The following is an 18167-nucleotide window of genomic DNA, read 5'->3' as shown; positions in this document are numbered from 1 at the left end:
GTTGAAACAGTCAATTATTAAATGAAAACGTTCCCACAATAAATTCTTATTATTCGACTTTAAATCACGAATATACATTCAGCAACAAACAAGAAACACAATATAAACAAGGAACATGTTTTTCATGCATCATCTCTAACAATTTAATGAACCGCGATACTTCTTTAATTCGCCTTCAATGCTTCCAATTAATTCATTCAATAGATTCTCTCACCTGACCCGAGTTAAAGTCGTCGTAACGAAAAGTGCAAGTTCCCAATTAGACCCAATTATGAAAAGAGAATCCTCAGTCTAATTACCACAGATCATCGAACCGAATTCGCCGGGTAAACTAATTAAGAGGTGACTGCCACCGAATGACTGTGCGAATCCTCGAGTCCTCTTCATTTTCTCAAGACTCTCTCTCCCTCTCTCTCTTTCTCCCTCTCGAGAGAAAGAGATACCCGAGCCGGACTATGTCAAATGTTTACTATGGCTGCCGTGCCTACTCGCAGAACCTATAAACGCGACGAAGACAATGCTTCACGGTGAGAATAATGGCGAACGAACGCGAGAGAATGAAACTCTTTTCGCATGCGAGGCTGCGCGAACTCAAGAAAAAAAAAAACCACTTTCTTTCGAGGCGCGGTTTCACTTCGAGAGCAAACAACAGCTGAGCCGACCATCCTGATCAACAATGACGCGGACGAGCCTCATTTCGTGCCGGGATCATCGCGAGATTGACTTTTCCGACGAGAGGAACCTCGAGCACGCGAACCGCAGGAAAAGCGTCGTCAACGATGAAAATCTTGCCTAATTGCTGCCAGCTTTAACCACCGGTTTTTCCGTAATTACGCTGAGTGTATGCAAATGTGTCTCTTTTTCTAAATAGTCCGTACCTGGAACCAGTGCTGGGCAAAACAGTGTTTGAAATAGAAAATAGTTTATTTTATTTTTGAAGCATGCCTACAACCATGCAAATAAATTATTTTATTCATAAGAAAAATTTTTTGAAATATCATTTAAAAATAGTATTTCGTTTGGAAAATATTGAAAACAGTGAGTGATTATTTTCATTGTAAGGAAATCATTGAAATACATATTTGAAATACAAGATTAGAATATTTTATGTTATGAATCTGGTTATCAAAATAAAAATATTTTATTTGGCGAAGTTTTTCGTTCTATTTAAAGTAGTATTTTATTTTAATCACATTAAATTATACTATGTAAAATAGAATTTTAAATATTTTTTAAATATTATTCTAACTGCTTATATTATAGATATAATATACAATGCAATTGTATCATGTGAACGTGTACCTCTTAGGTATAACATGATATAAATTACTTCTTATAATTCTTCTTCGACTTTTTTAAGTATTCCTAAATTCTCCTAATTCCACATTTCAATTTTCCTTCAATTCTTCCTTAGTCTTAACAAAATGCCGAAAATCGCACATCTTTACACACGTATAACTTTTGATCTAGTGATCTCCTAGGATCGAATCTTGGATTTTCTGCATTTTCTCGCCAAAATCTGCAGGATTATATTTCAAACAGTTAAATATTTCTGGTTTCCTTAGCTAAAGATTAACCCACCTTTCATTTTATGAACTGTCTCTAAACTCTTTAAATTCCATTTTCACTTAAATTTTTCAATTTTTTTCTTATTGTCTATATTATAACATTTCTAACCTCTTGTTGTACAGGGTGTCCGAAAAATTCAATCAACTCCGTACATTGTATTCGACACGATGCAATGAAAATCAATGAATAACACTAATGGTTAATGGTCTAATATATCATTCAAATAAATCGGAAGTTGAGCATCGGTTTCGAAGAACGTTGGACAAAATTTTTCGGAAAAATCGTAGCGAGTGAAAAAAGTGGAACGCGTCCGCTAAAATCGCCAGGAGTAAATGACAGTTTAATAATCGCGATCTGCGTGATTTTCAGGGCGGAACACGGTTTACCTTTTCTGCGTTCACCTAAGTGTTTGTTCCCGGTAAAAAGTAAAAGTTGAGCAAGCTCGGAACACTTTTGATCCATCGATCGTTCCGGTATCGACTCGCTCTCCTCATTAATCGATCGACATACGACGTCGGCGACGTAATCCGTAGAAAACCGTGACACGTATCCGTTACATTCTATTCCTAACGCTTTTCTTTCGACGTCTCTCTGTTTCTCTATGATCCAGAGATCTACGATCGACAGCGGTTTTTCTGAATCACGCGAGCCATTTTAACAGCTCACTGTCGGACCGAACTGTCTGTTCATCGCTGACCGTTTCTACTTATCTCGACCCGAGAGTACTATGCAAATTTATGAACCCGTGCCATTTTAGAACGCGCAAAGTGCAGCGCTGCGAGGTCGACAGGTATTTCTTTGCTTCGAAAACATTACTTTACGAGCCATTTTTGTTTCAGTAAATTGATATCAGGATCTGTAAATCCCTGGCAGCGTCCCCGGGCTGGGTAATTAATGAACTGAAATCTCAGATCAAAAGATTTTATGCTTCCATAATTCCATAAACGGCTGGTTAATCTTAAACCTATTGATCTTACTTAATTGAATCTTACTCCGACATTAATTTAAATCTTGTTGTAAAAGACAGTTTAGTGGGATTTTACGAGGGCTCGCGTTTCTTTGGATCTTCGTTCGACGCTTCGTCGAGAAAGCGATCTGTATGTTTGCATAAATATTGCAAACCGAAACTCGAGCTTCCAAATTTTTCTGTTCGAAAATTTTATTTTCTGGTGATTAGAGTTCTGATCTTTATGCAAGATAGAAATCTTGCGCATCGATTGCAACAAACGGGAGTTAAATAAAAATTGATTTTGACTCCCAATCATTAATATAATATTTAAATTAAATTATCGCGTTTCTTTGGATCTTCGTTCGACGCTTCGTCGAGAAAGCGATCTGTATGTTTGCATCAATGTTGCAAACCGAAACTCGAGCTGCCAAATTTTTTGATTCGAAAATTTTATTTTCTGGTGTTTAGACTTCGGATCTTTATGCAGGATAAAAATCTTGCGCATCGATTGCAACAAACGGAAGTTAAATAAAAATTAATTTTGGCTCCTAATCATTAATCTAATATTTAAATTAAATTAAATTAAATTTTTCGAAAGGGTTGGTACTTTTTTATGGAGAAAGTCTGCATTGGTGTATAAAAAAATAAACGATTTAAAAAATAAAAGTTGATCATCATGAGTCCTCGCCCCGTCAACTTACAAAAAAAAACTAATAACTCCAGTATGTGTATTGTGATCATGTATGTCTTGGAACGATTTAGTGGTTTGCGGGGAATAATAATAATGCTGTAAATCAAGGTGGTAATATCTCTTGAGAGACTCTAAATAAATTCTTCTTGGGAATCAACCCCTTGCACTACAATTTATTTTGTGATTACTATGATTAGAACTTCTTTGATGCATATAATCTACTACGAAAAATAGAAAATTTATATTTATCGTACAACCACGTGTTCAGGGGTACTCACGTGACTTTTGCAGAGTCAGCAGGTCGGTGACTGCTGTATAATGTCCTAAGTCTGTGACTAAACTTGTTACCTTTTTTGCTCTGTATTATCGATATCATGAATTCCGACGCCAGAAACGTGCTTCAAGTTTTCGGCTTTATTTCGCAGAGAATCAAGACAAAATATAGCTCAATTTGTAGCCGGAGATATTTTCTAGCGCGCGCTACTCTCGATTTCATCCAGAAAACTCATCCAAAGGCATAAAAATGCTAGGATAGACCAGAAATGCTAGGATGCATTTCTAGGATCCCAAAATTTCTGAGCTCCCTAATTTCTAGGACCCCAAACTTCTAAGCTCCTAAATTTCTAACCTCCCAAATTTCTAAGCACCCGAATTTCTAAGCTCCCAAATTTCAGAGCTCCCCAATTTCTAGAACCCCAAATTTCTAAGCTCCCCAATTTCTATAGCTCAATTTGTAGCCGGAGATATTTTCCAGCGCGTGCTACTCTCGATTTCATCCAGAAAACTCATCCAACGGCATAAAAATGCTAGGATGGACTAGAAATGCTAGGATGCATTTCTAGGATCCCAAATTTCTGAGGTCCCTAATTTCTAGGACCCCAAACTTCTAAGCTCCCAAATTTCTAACCTCCCCAATTTCTAAGCACCCGAATTTCTAAGCTCCCAAATTTCAGAGCTCCCCAATTTCTAGGACCCCAAATTTCTAAGCTCCTCAATTTCTATAGCTCAATTTGTAGCCGGAGATATTTTTTAGCGCGCGCTACTCTCGATTTCATCCAGAAAACTCATCCAAAGGCATAAAAATGCTAGGATAGACCAGAAATGCTAGGATGCATTTCTAGGATCCCAAAATTTCTGAGCTCCCTAATTTCTAGGACCCCAAACTTCTAAGCTCCTAAATTTCTAACCTCCCAAATTTCTAAGCACCCGAATTTCTAAGCTCCCAAATTTCAGAGCTCCCCAATTTCTAGGACCCCAAATTTCTAAGCTCCTCAATTTCTATAGCTCAATTTGTTGCCGGAGATATTTTTTAGCGCGCGCTACTCTCGATTTCATCCAGAAAACTCATCCAAAGGCATAAAAATGCTAGGATAGACCAGAAATGCTAGGATGCATTTCTAGGATCCCAAAATTTCTGAGCTCCCTAATTTCTAGGACCCCAAACTTCTAAGCTCCTAAATTTCTAACCTCCCAAATTTCTAAGCACCCGAATTTCTAAGCTCCCAAATTTCAGAGCTCCCCAATTTCTAGAACCCCAAATTTCTAAGCTCCCCAATTTCTATAGCTCAATTTGTAGCCGGAGATATTTTCCAGCGCGTGCTACTCTCGATTTCATCCAGAAAACTCATCCAACGGCATAAAAATGCTAGGATGGACTAGAAATGCTAGGATGCATTTCTAGGATCCCAAATTTCTGAGGTCCCTAATTTCTAGGACCCCAAACTTCTAAGCTCCCAAATTTCTAACCTCCCCAATTTCTAAGCACCCGAATTTCTAAGCTCCCAAATTTCAGAGCTCCCCAATTTCTAGAACCCCAAATTTCTAAGCTCCCCAATTTCTATAGCTCAATTTGTAGCCGGAGATATTTTCCAGCGCGTGCTACTCTCGATTTCATCCAGAAAACTCATCCAACGGCATAAAAATGCTAGGATGGACTAGAAATGCTAGGATGCATTTCTAGGATCCCAAATTTCTGAGGTCCCTAATTTCTAGGACCCCAAACTTCTAAGCTCCCAAATTTCTAACCTCCCCAATTTCTAAGCACCCGAATTTCTAAGCTCCCAAATTTCAGAGCTCCCCAATTTCTAGAACCCCAAATTTCTAAGCTCCCCAATTTCTATAGCTCAATTTGTAGCCGGAGATATTTTCCAGCGCGTGCTACTCTCGATTTCATCCAGAAAACTCATCCAACGGCATAAAAATGCTAGGATGGACTAGAAATGCTAGGATGCATTTCTAGGATCCCAAATTTCTGAGGTCCCTAATTTCTAGGACCCCAAACTTCTAAGCTCCCAAATTTCTAACCTCCCCAATTTCTAAGCACCCGAATTTCTAAGCTCCCAAATTTCAGAGCTCCCCAATTTCTAGGACCCCAAATTTCTGAGCACCCCAATTTCTATAGCTCAATTTGTAGCCAGAGATATTTTATAGCACGCGCTACTCTCGATTTCATCCAGAAAACTCATCCAATGGCATAAAAATGCTTGGATTCCACGGCACGCGCGTCGTCAATTTTTGACCTACTTCTAACGCTTATATTACCAAATATCTGCATAATCTCGTCAGCTCGTGACCAGCGCGCGCTAGATTGAACCTTCCTCTTTCGAACGAGCCCTTTCCCGGCGAAAAATATTCTCATATAAGGACGAAAAGCTGAGGCGCGTAAAACCATTTTACGCCTATTATTGTCGGTAACGTGGTCACTCTACCTTATCGCGAATCTACGGAGCCTTGATATTTAGAAAATTCTGTTCGAAGTGTTCGTCACGAGTCTGACTCGATATCATAGTACAAGAGGTCGATACGTTCGATGCTATTATTTCCCATTTCGATCCTCTGAGAACGGGTAGGTTGACGAATAGCTGCAGCCTCGTGGGAGTAGGATGTTAGTTCACGTAGCAGGAAATGGCCGTTTCGAAAGAGAGAACCTTTTGTAAAATCGCGTAACTCGACTGCGAGTGAAATGGCTGCGGGGCGCCGCGACGGTAAAAGGTAAAAGGCTGAAAGTGTTCGACCGCTGGTTACAGGGACTTTCGATTCGCATCGATGTCGAGAAGGAAATCGTGTGCTCGTCCCTCGTTTATAATCGTCATCTCGTTTCGTCCCGCTCTCGTCTCTCTTTCTGCCCTCTTTCTCTCCTCGCCTTCTTACTCTCTTTCTCTCTTTCTCTCTTTTTCACTCTCTCTTCCTCTCTCTCTCTCTCTTGGCCATATGAGAATCTAGGTCGCACGGCCGCGTTCACCTTCCAGCAAAGCAATGTCTTCCAAGGAAGGTCGTCGCTCGTCTGGAAAGCCTCTCTTTCTTGACCATTCTTTTCCCTTTCTTTCGATCATCCTCGCAGCGTCGTTCCCTCTCGAACGAGTTCGATCAATCGCTCGATTGTCAAGGGTACGCGTGTCGCCTACTCTCCGGGACGCACGCATACAGTCAGCCACAATAATATTCGGACACTTTTAACCATAAACGGCCCGGAAGTATTTCAAGTTCACTTCCCTCCAGGTCCAAGCTATTTTTCATACGAAGAGAAACTGTGGACTCAACATTTTTATATCAGGTATAGAAAGGAAAATATTTATATTTTATATATATTTATACTTTTGTTTTATTTTTGCCGCCATATACGCGGCATTGGACCCAGTAAGTGAAAATGTTTTCTTTGATTTCGAGGAAATTTTCCGAATGTATCTAATTAACGTTTTGAGAAAGAAATTTTTTTTACGTCAGCTAGTAAACTAAACCTAACTTCTCAGAGAAATCGAAATTGTATGGTCCGATGTTAAACAAGTTGTCTTTTTAACGCTAAACCTACCGCCGCCGGTCAGAATAACCGGTTCGAGATTTTTTATTTTATAATTACTGAAATTATAAAGATGCTTTCGCGGGATATGACGAAGTAAATAATATTTAGTGTAGCATATATTAAAATACGAACCGTGAAAAATCTAAATAAATTCAATCTCGTCATATTTATAAGACAACATGTATCAATTAGTTTTAAGGCTACGGTAGGTTTAGTGTTAAGTGTTCTAACTGCGAGCGAAATATAACAACGAGCCTCTGTATAGAGCCTCCATGGCGTCGTTATGGTTCTCCGGTTTCCACTAAAAAACGAATCGAACGAAGTTAATTCAAGGGCAAACGGTTTTTAACTTATGGCACTGGAATTTATTTATAGGCCATAACGTCTACACGTAAAATGCAGTTCTTCTTTGTTTTGCAGTGCAGTGGTTCGCTTGTTGGAGAATTTACTGTTTTCTTGCGTATACGATTGGTTATTATTAAACGCGTTCCTCGATCATCTCCTCGAAGACTCGCCGTTGTTTATTTGACGGAACAAACAAGGATCTCTAAGGACTTTCCATTTCAAAAGAACAGGTTAATTTGGTTCATGTTTATTCATAGAACAAAAAAAACCGGAGGATTACTTTCATCGCCTCAGATACCATCGCTGTAGGAGTTTAAAACAATAAAGAGATAAACAGAATACTTAAGAAAACATTTATTTCAACTCATCGAGATCGTTAAAGAAAGAATGAAATTTCTACGTGGCTCCTATTTGTTGCAATTGACACAGAAAATTGTCGTTTTGCATAAAAATCCCCCGTTCAATAACTAGTCGATGAGCTCATAGACTGAATAATAAATAAAATATGGAACTGTAACGAAACATCGTTAGACTGCGGATTTTATGCATTTATGATAAACATAGATCGATCAAATACAAAACAGTGAAAATATTCAGAAGAAAAATTATTAAGAAGAGAAACGAATTAATTCGAACGATTTTTATTTTGAATAATTATTATAATATTTTGCATATTACATTCAGTTTATTAAAATAATTAAGAGCGGAGATCATACTCTATTTAACTCCCGTTCTTTGCAGTCAGTGAACAAAGTGTTCATTTTACATAAAGACCGACAGCCTGGTAATAAAAACAGCAACTTTCTGTTTAACTCCTGCTGCTTGCAATTCGCGGAAAAAATGTCTACAAGAAGATCAACAGACTAATAATAAAAGTGTACGCGACACCGGTGATTTCAACGCATGGTCGAGCATCATGCGAATGATTATGTCGAAGAGACTTCGACACATGGTAATACACGAGCACAGCCCTTGGTGATTTCAATGCATGCTAATACGTCATGCGAGCGATTTCAATGCCGTGATCGGCTTCAGTATGCTTCTTCCTTGACAATCATTTGATTCCCTTGCATAAAATGTCCGTTTCCATTGTTCCAATTCGTTCCATTGTTGCATACTTGTTCTTAAATTCTTCTAAAGTGACTATTTTACATTGTAAAATAACGAAATTGTAGTTACTTAGATTTTCAACCATTTTTATTGCAAATTGTGCTCAAAGAAACTATTGAACAATTCTTCACATGTGCGTCCTTGCAATAATTGTAAATTTAAAAATTTCGAATCCGCCATTTTGACGATCCTCGTGAATCTAGGTTAATTATAAATTGCTCAATGTTATCGGTGAACCCGTCAAATTTGCAGACCATAGATTATCGAGACTGATCGATTAGTAGCGGTTTTTTTTTATGTAAAATAAAAATGTTGTGCGTCGATTGCAAGACATAATTTGTCAAAAAAGTAGGCCAAAGTAGATTGAGATATCGGGCTCTAATTGATCGTCGATTCTGTCGTCCCGCGAACGACGCACCGGTTATTACCGCGACGAGTAATTAATTGACCGTCCGGATCAATCAGCCGACCGCTCCCTGTCGCGCTAATTAGGCGCGTTCATAAGGCCGGTTATTGTTCCTGGAATCATTGTCATCGCGGCGAAGCATTGTGCTATTAGAAAGCGCACCGCGAGTTCCATGGAAAATCGTCCGCGATCTTCTCTTTTTTAATACTATCTGATCGTGTCGCGTTCGATTCGCTAGGAAATAATTTTTGACTACGCTTGTTGCAAAAATTCCCTAGACTTCGATTAATCGACCTCAACTAATTAATTATCGTACAGTGCGTCGGAAAATGGAACTTCGAAACATACATTATGACTAGACTGCGGATGTTTATGCAATTTGCAATTTTTTTAATAAAAAAATTTTACTAAAATAATAACTTACTAAAATAATAATTTACTATAATAATTTTAATTTTTAAATTTTATTTTCAGTGGTAGCAGCCTTTGTAGATTCGAAGTAAATAAAAATTCTATTAAATTCTGTCGAATGTTATATTTTAGCATTTTTTGAAAATTTTCGGAAGCCACAAATGCATAAAGATCCGCAGTCTACTTATGACTTATTCAAAATATTTTGAATATGTATTTTTAGTGAACGTTCAGTGATTAACAACAGTAAAAAGATTTAAAACATTGCAAAATTATTCCAAAACCTTCTAAAATTGTTGGAAAAAGAAATAAATTCTTAAGAAGTTTTTTGTTGATGCAGAAAATTCTGTTTCACATAAAAAGCCGCAGCCTACGAATAAACTATTGTACTGTGTGCTCTAATTTTCGACTGTTGTCCATTAATCGACGCACTATGCGACGGACAATTAGAAAGTTGGAGCAAACAAGTGGTATACTCACACGTCGCCGGCTGCTGGGGTATTTGGGCCGCGTGTATGCTGCTGTGCCTCGCTATTGTGATCTAGAACAAAAAATAATGGCTGGTTAGATCGGCTAGGGAGTATTTCGTCCCTAGATTTCGCTAGAATAACTAGGCGGCGTGCGATCGCAATTTAAAAAGCTTTAGGCGCGCTCTTGATCCTACTGCGCTCGCATAAACATTATTCATTGTGTCATGGTGACTCTACTTTTATCCTGCGTGTCGTTGACTCGATTTTTTTTTTTATGTAACTCTCCTTGCATAACTCTCTCGTCACCTGTTCGTTTCGTCTTTCGTGCCATTTACCGGAGGATTCATTAATTTTCTGAAGCAAATTACCACATAAGAAGTTCGGAAAAAAAACTGCACGAAGAAATTCTTTTGACTTGAATTTTTACGTAAATGAGATTATCGCATAATGTTAAAACGTTGCGTAACTGTTTCGTCATGAAATTGCTGGTTTTCTGTAATTGTTGTCCAGGCTATTTTTATGTTCAGTCTATTCGTACGTGATGAAAGTAGGAATGAATATAAATATAAAACGAAAACATATGCAACGTAAACAGAAATAAATATAAAACGGAGATATAGCGTCTGTCTGATCGTATTCGCGCGAAGTATAATTACCCTCGCTTTCAATAACTTTCTCTACACCGTTAAAATCGTTGAAAGTTCAAAGTGTACGGCACGTGTTCAAAACGCACGAGCCTATAAAAATTATTGAAAGTACTAACGAACTAGCAATCGAATCTGCTGTATCGATTTATCGGTTCTGTGATCGGCGATCGACGCACAGATTAAAACCGCGATCGTCATCGATCGAGAAGTCCTTGCGAAAATGTCAGGTAAACTTGATCCGCTCGACTCTCTCCGCTCGGTCTATGAATCATGCGATCCGAGACGCTCTAGCATGCGCGCGATCGAGGCTTCGTTTCTCATCGATTAGGCTTGATTATTAGCAGACGAATCCGTGGAAAAGGTGTCGATGGAACGCAATTTTAAGGACAATCGGCAACATCTTATCGCGTGGAACGAAACGCAAGGTGTTTCTCAGCGATTATGCTTTTATTGGTTTAGTCGAAGGCCGATGGAATATAGAGAATCAACTATTGTTTGTTGCACGATCGTCTAGTCTGTGTGTGTGTGTATTCGTCGGGAGGTCCTTGATAAGTATTAAATAATCAAGGAATATATGAAACCGATGATTCAGTGTAATTTAGGTTTATTCCCGTTCAAAAGCGAAACGTGTTAAAACCAGAGACCATAACTGTTACAACTGCGGATCTTTATGCAAACTAAAAATTTTCTACCTGAGTTGCAACAAACTGGAGTGAAATAGAAATTTATTGTCTTTCTTAATATCTTTAATAGGTTGAAAATAATGTAACAGCATTTTAAAATTTTTCTAATGTTTTCACTGTTTTAAAAAACGCCTAACCATTTTTGTGATAAATGCATATAATCCGCAGTTTAGTTATAACCAAAAAGAAAAAAGTCATGGAATAACAAGTATTTCATCGACTAAAATCGTATTGATTACAATTAAGGATTATAAGCAACCAAAAACTTTTTTTTCTTGTTCGAAATGAGCGATCGAAATGAACTTTTCTCATCGATAACTGCTAACAGTTTTTCGTCGTCGATGACAGTTATCGAGGAGGATCCAATGTTTTGGACACTAATAACTGTTATTTGTAACCGAAAGGTATAAAAATCGATATTTTTAATCATTTTCTTCTTCGGAATGTTTTTCTTTATATTTTATGTAGATTATCTTAAAAATTTCAACAATAATCAACTTTTTATCAATGATTTTTGTCGTAGAAAATTTTAGAATAACTGTTATTTTTGGTCCCTGGTTAAAACTATTTTTAATTAACCGGGCGATCGGAGAACAAGTCCTCGGAACGAGATCGAGCGTTCGCCGAGCAGAAAAACCGCGAAACTAAGGGAACTAGTAATTTACATATAGCCGCGCCGACTATTATCTTATTATTCCCCGTCGATCGTAATTATTATCATTAATCGTATAAACCCGGGAGCGGCCATTCCTGTCTGTTTTAATAGCAAAGTCGGGCTCAATGTTCGTCGAACAACCGATCAGCCATTTTCGATGGTTACATCGGCTTCCATGGTACTACATCGTCGATGATCAAATACATAATCTCTTAGGATGATACGATCGCTCATGCTTGCATATTAAGAGCGGGCTGATACTCGATTAACCATCGTGCTGCGTAGACATTGAAAATTGCGCTACTTCTGAAGAAGATCTCACGGATCGCTGATGATATTGATTACTATTACTATTTATTCATGCATTAACAATTTTCGATCGTTCCCACTTTAGATCCAAAAAGAATCGACCAGGATTGTCACCTGTGACGTAACGAGTTGTGTTTATTCACTCTGTCAGAAAATGTTTTAGGCCAGTGTATTTTCGATTGGATGAACACATTTGAATATTTCAATTGTTCAGGTTTTCTGAAATGTATTTTTCGAAAGATATATTTTTGTTAATTGTTGTAGCTGCTAAAACAATTTTAACCCCTTGCCCTACAACATCAAGTCATACTCGTGATGAAGATTCTGAACAGAGTCTAATAAATATGTTATTAATTTCCTTTAAACCGAAATAAAATTCTACTTTGGCGTTGTTAATTTACAGCTATTGAAGAACATATAAATAAATATAAATACACATAGATATAAATTTTCTCCTTTTTTTTTTTAGGAAATTACGAATTACAAAAAAATTCTAGTCACTGAAACCGTAAAATAAATCGTAGTGCAAGGGGTTAATAGTGTATCATAAGCTGACCTTCAGTTGACCTTGAACCAAATTATCTTGATATCTCAGAAAATATAAGACACCATAAAACTGAGGGTACAAAGTTGACGATATTTAAACTGTGATCATTCCGTTATAAAAAATAATACAATAACAAACTTGGTCTCATTTTAAAGCTAGAAGCTTCTACTTTCAGAGACTATAATCAATTAAGCTCACAAGAGTTTAATTATTTTGATCTTTCCACTGTTTCGAACGGCAACTGTTCAATTTTCTAATTTACGCGTCAAATACGCAGTGTAATGATTAATAAGAACAATTAATTTTTAATTAGCTCTCGTAGCTTGCGATCGACAAATTTTATTTTGCAACAAGATGCACAATCGAGTTACGTCGAATGTAGAAAGGATTGAGGGTAGAAAATCGCGTTTGGCCGAGACCCTGGCAATCGCAAGTGAATTAATTTAAATCAGAGTCACCACGATTCGATCCGATCCGATGAATAATAGCAAACGAAGCGACCGGATGATTAATTCCGCCGTTGAAACCCGAGAGCTCCCCGGTTTCTAGCCGCGGCAAGGTTGTAAATAAGACCTAAAGACGGCTGTTTGTATACGGCCGGCGACTGATTGGATAACGAAAAGGACGAACGTGTTTCTCAACCGGGTTAGCTCACTCCTAATTACCCTATCCGGTAAAACACGTCGTCTCGAGACTATTTAGCGATTAGCGAGCGGTTACATGCGTCGGGTGATTGCGTCGTTGTCGCGAGTCGTCGTTTATCGCGAACAATCGACGGCGAAAATAAGCGTGACGCCACCAGGAAGAGGATTGTCATCCCGTGTTTGGTCCTTGAAGAGGATTAACGAACATGGTAACATCTAATCAACCACTTACCGCGTTATGTGCATTAGGAATATTTAACAAAAAACAACTTTTTTTCTTTGCGTGTATTTATGATTTTACTTCGTGATACTCGATTTGTAGAGGACTGTTAATTGGGTCCTTGGACAGGATTAATACTTCCGTGTGATTCGATGAAGCAATTTTAACATTCTCTGTCTTAGAATTTTTTTCTAATTTTTTTTACTGCTTACACCCAACATTTTACGTCATCGTGACTCCCTATTTGTTTACATTTCCCTGACTTTCTTCAAATGAATATAATATCTATTTTCTATTTTAGAAATATACATCTAAATGCAACGTAAAATGTTCATAAATAGACTACGGATCTTTATGCAAAATAAAAACTTTCTACCTGAATTGCAACAATCTGAACTAAATATTTAATTTCCCGCTTAATATGTTTAATAGGTTGAAAATAATATAATAGTATACTTAAATTCTCCGAATGCTTTTACTGTCTTAAATTAGGCCTACCCATTTTTATTATAAACGCATAAAATTCGCAGTCTATTCATAAAGTACCAAACGCTTAAATATTACGAAACTTTTTTTAAAAAGTAATTTTTTTTAGAAATGAGTGAAAAAGAGTATGGGTTCGAGGAGACCCGCCCTTGGGAATCCGCGTGACCAGTCGAGGCATGGAAGTGCTAGTTTTAATGAACAAATTTGATAATTTATTAACACTAAACCTCCCACGGTCAAAATGACCGGTTTAACCCTTTGCACTCGAGTGGTGACTCTGAATCACCACTAGAAATTGTTGTGGCATTATTTCAAAGAAATTACAAAAAATATTACAAAATATCTTTTACATTACAAAATTTGAATTTAATAGATTACTAAACATTTTAATATTATACGTAGAAATCAGATCAGTTTCGAACGAATAAAATGAAAATATTGTAAGACGGAAGAAAAATTTAGTTTTAGATTAAAACTAGCGCCGAGTGCAAAGGGTTAATATTTCACAATGATTAAAACTATAAAAATTCACTCGTGGAATCTAGTGGAATAAATTTCTTTGTCCAAGCATTTATTATATCGAAAATTATGGACAATCTCAAGGGTTGCCATTTTTATAAGATTCACCAGATACTGTTGACGCTAGGTAGGTTTAGTGTTAATAAATATAAGGAAGAACGGAAGGATGAACAGAAAATAATTGCCAGGTGGATACGTGTGAAGAAAATATTGCGCTGACGGCGGATCGAGAAACAAACGGCGATCGCAACGATCGCGTTAATCGGGATCCTCCGAGGGAAGCACGCGGCCCGGTTAGGTATAATTAGAAATTTTTTCAGCATAATGACCAGCGGAACCAGTTCAGGGTTGCGTCGATGTGCCCCGGAGACATCAACGCCAGTCGAGCCTGCGCGAGAAAAACGAGGCAGACGTAACGCTTGCGTCTGATCGGCATCGGCAATTACACGCTCGCCTGGCCGGTCGCGACGCGGCGCGACGCGACGCGACGAGACGCGGCTCTCCTCTACACATGCCGCGCCACTCGTTTCTGCCGATACCTAAATCGGCAGCGTTCGGAAAATAAAAGTGTGTCGAGGGAAGTAAAAGGTGTCTCGACTTGCCCTTGCCGGCGACCGACGCCATTACTCGACACCCGAGAACCCGCCAATCTGTCGGAACGCTCGCATTATGCTCTTTTGCTCCCTTCCCGATCGTTCCATTGTCTCCCTGCCGCCATTAAATCGCTTTTTGCTTTGTTTCATAGATTAATTGTTTTTCCCTCTTTCAAGTTTCTCGATATTTTTTAACACGTTCGCGGTCGTGAATGCTGCAGCATTCATTTTCGTAGTGATGCAAAATGACATGAATGCTATAGCATTCGAATTTTAAAGCGAATTTTTATTCGTTTAATTTTATACAACCTTAAGTTTTTGTAATTATTATACATTTCAAAGTAATGACCAACTGTCATTACTAATGACAGTTAACTTGTTATTATTGTTAATGTCTAATCAGATGTCGGATAGTACAACTAGTTTCAAGAAAAATTGACTGTCTATTTTTGCAGCTCACTGAAATTTTTACTGTCCGTGTTAAAATCAGGTTGAACATCATTCTGTCAGAATCATCCGTGAAAGAACATTAGTAACAATACTAAATAAAAACTTCCTTCAGTTGAAATTATGTTTTGTGAATCTTTCAGCAACATATTCGTGACGTTCTTCCGGTTGAAACGACTCCAAACACGACAGAATTTGGAGCATCATTGCTCGGTTTAATTCGCGATATAGCAGAACCTCGATTATGCGAACTAATCGATGGAGCGTGAGAGATTCCACCGAGTCGTGAATTAACCCTTAGCACTCGAATGGCGACTGTAACGCACCACTAAAAATTGCTATACCATTATTCAAAATACTTTTTATATTATTAAATTTGTTTGTATTTAATAAATTACATTTCAATATTGTACGAGTCAACTGCACCATTTTCATATGTATAACACGAAAAATATATAAATAGAAGGGAAATATTCTAGGCTACGCAAGCAAATACAGTGAATTCTCTATATATGTCGCCAAGGCCTGGATGATAAACGTCGCGGAATTATCCCCACTACCGCGGAGTGTAGGGGTCACAAAGCTCGAGAGCCTCGGACGTCGAGGAGCGTAAACATAACACGGCTAGGACTCCTGGACGATATATGACACTGGCAAGACCCGTGTTGTTGACATATATCGAGAATTCGCTGTATGCTCCGAATTGTGTCATGTTTGGTCCCATTTTTATCAGAAAAATGTCGCAAATATGCTGGTAAAGGTTCTGTAAGAAAATAATAAGAAATATAACAGTTTCGAAAATTCAGTCATTTAGAGTGATTAAGGAGAACGTCCTTTTTAAGCGAATGTCCCAATGAATTAGTGAATATCCTGATGAATGATATCCTCTCATATTTATAATCATTTCTGATTAGATTGAATTCGTGCACATTGCTACTTCGAAAGCGAGTCTATGCAAGTAATTTTTTACTCTTAATGAGCCAGTGGCATTGATTCCATAAAAGTTTCTTTTGTTTCTTTCTTGTTCTCGAAAAAACGGAATCACAGTCTTTTCACTTTTCTATCAGAGACACTGCTCTCATTCTGCTCCACTTTTCGATCACTTTTAGGAGAAATCATACTTTCGTCGGGGAAAAATTCAACGAGCGGTATTGATGCGTGATTGTATCTTGCGATCCATGTTTCGAGAACGGAATTGTTCGTGAAAGTCTTCAATTTTAATTGTCCTAACGTTCCCCTCAAAGAAATTGTCCTTAAAACTACTCCTTAAAAAGTAACTTACTCCATAAAGAAACTACTCCTTAACACATCAATTTCAAAACATGAAAATTTTTGTATACATTCTTCAAAATCATATCTAAACATAGTAAAATTTTAACAAACCCTCATTGCACCGTTCAGCTGCGTAAAATGTTACAATTTTAATTATTCCAAAATTTGTCTATCTAAAAACAGAAAACCTTCAGAAAATTCTGATTTCTTCTTAAAACAGCGGTTTCAAAATCTGAAATTTTTTATACAGAGTCCTCAAGATCCCATCTAAATATCATAAAATTTTGAAAAGCTCACACTACACCGTTCAGTTATTAAAAATTCGTGAGGAAGCGCGTTTCCTCCAACGATAAATCACAACAAACGAAACATCCTAAAAAAAAATCTCAGTGCTCAACGAACAGATATTTTATCTACGTTAATCAGCCGGATCTTCAATTCCCTTTTATCGTAATCGATTCCACAATAAGCCTGACGAAGGCTCCGGACGATGTTTATTAAGTCATAAATTAAAATGTCTTCTGTTATTAATAACGCATAAAGCACGTATTGCTTAGCAATAGATCATAAACGGGTAACGATGCGCGATGCGGCAATAACTTTTAGAGACATTTAGAGGTGCTTAAGACCGTCCTGGTGTTCAATTACTCAATTTTCTAAATTCATTTGACATCTAACGATCACCGTTTCGGTACAGAGCACGTCGAAATGAATCGAACATTTTTATTCCCGATTAATTACGTGCATATGCACAAATAAATAACCGTAACCAATTAACTGATTAAGAGATCGCGATAAAAAGACGGTGAAATGTAACGCGGTCTCCGAGAAAGAAAGCGAGATTTCGCGATACATATACCTACGGTTTCTCACGTGCGCCGTCCACGACCGTATTAGAGAAATTGTCTAATAAACACCGACACGTCTGCGTTGTTAACGCCTGTGCACACTTATCGGTTGCACGCCGATGAAAGTGGTTTAACGAGTCAGCAGCCATTTCGTGGATACGCGAGGCACGCGTTCTCGGTGAACTGTAAATGTTCTTTCGTACGGCAGATATTTCCATCTGCAGATAATCCATCGGCAGATATTTCAACATTGGTTTCGTCATCACTCGATCCTCGCGAAATGCCGGATTTTTAATCACCGCTTCGAATCAACGTAATGTATCTTGCAATTCATTAATTGTCAGACATTCTTCAGAAGTCGTTGCATAAAACCCATGTTTCAGTGATCTGGCACTTATTTTTATTTTATAGGTTAATTCGACCAATTATGCTACATTAATCTATTAATAATGTTCTTAATACCCGATTCACGAGCGTTTAAGTTAAGAGGTTAATCCTAAGCCCCAAGGTTCCAAAATTCCAAAGAGACAAAGTACCAAGGTCCCAA

At 37.7% G+C, this 18167-nt stretch overlaps 1 protein-coding gene across 1 annotated transcript in view; it reads right to left on the bottom strand.

Annotated features, from left to right (window-relative positions):
- The window catches only part of Pio (zona pellucida domain-containing protein piopio), a 146685-nt gene that overhangs the window by 109227 nt on the left and 19291 nt on the right, over window positions 1-18167 (bottom strand). Inside the window, exon 3 of the mRNA XM_076798109.1 lies at window positions 9761-9821. Coding sequence (XP_076654224.1) covers window positions 9761-9821 — 61 coding nt within the window. The remainder of the gene's footprint in view (window positions 1-9760; window positions 9822-18167) is intronic.

Source organism: Halictus rubicundus, chromosome 1 (genome assembly GCF_050948215.1).
Source record: "Halictus rubicundus isolate RS-2024b chromosome 1, iyHalRubi1_principal, whole genome shotgun sequence".
In the NCBI taxonomy this organism is placed as follows: Eukaryota; Metazoa; Arthropoda; class Insecta; order Hymenoptera; family Halictidae; genus Halictus; species Halictus rubicundus.
Note: the sequence above shows the minus strand (reverse complement) of the source record. Positions and strands in the feature narration are given on the sequence as shown.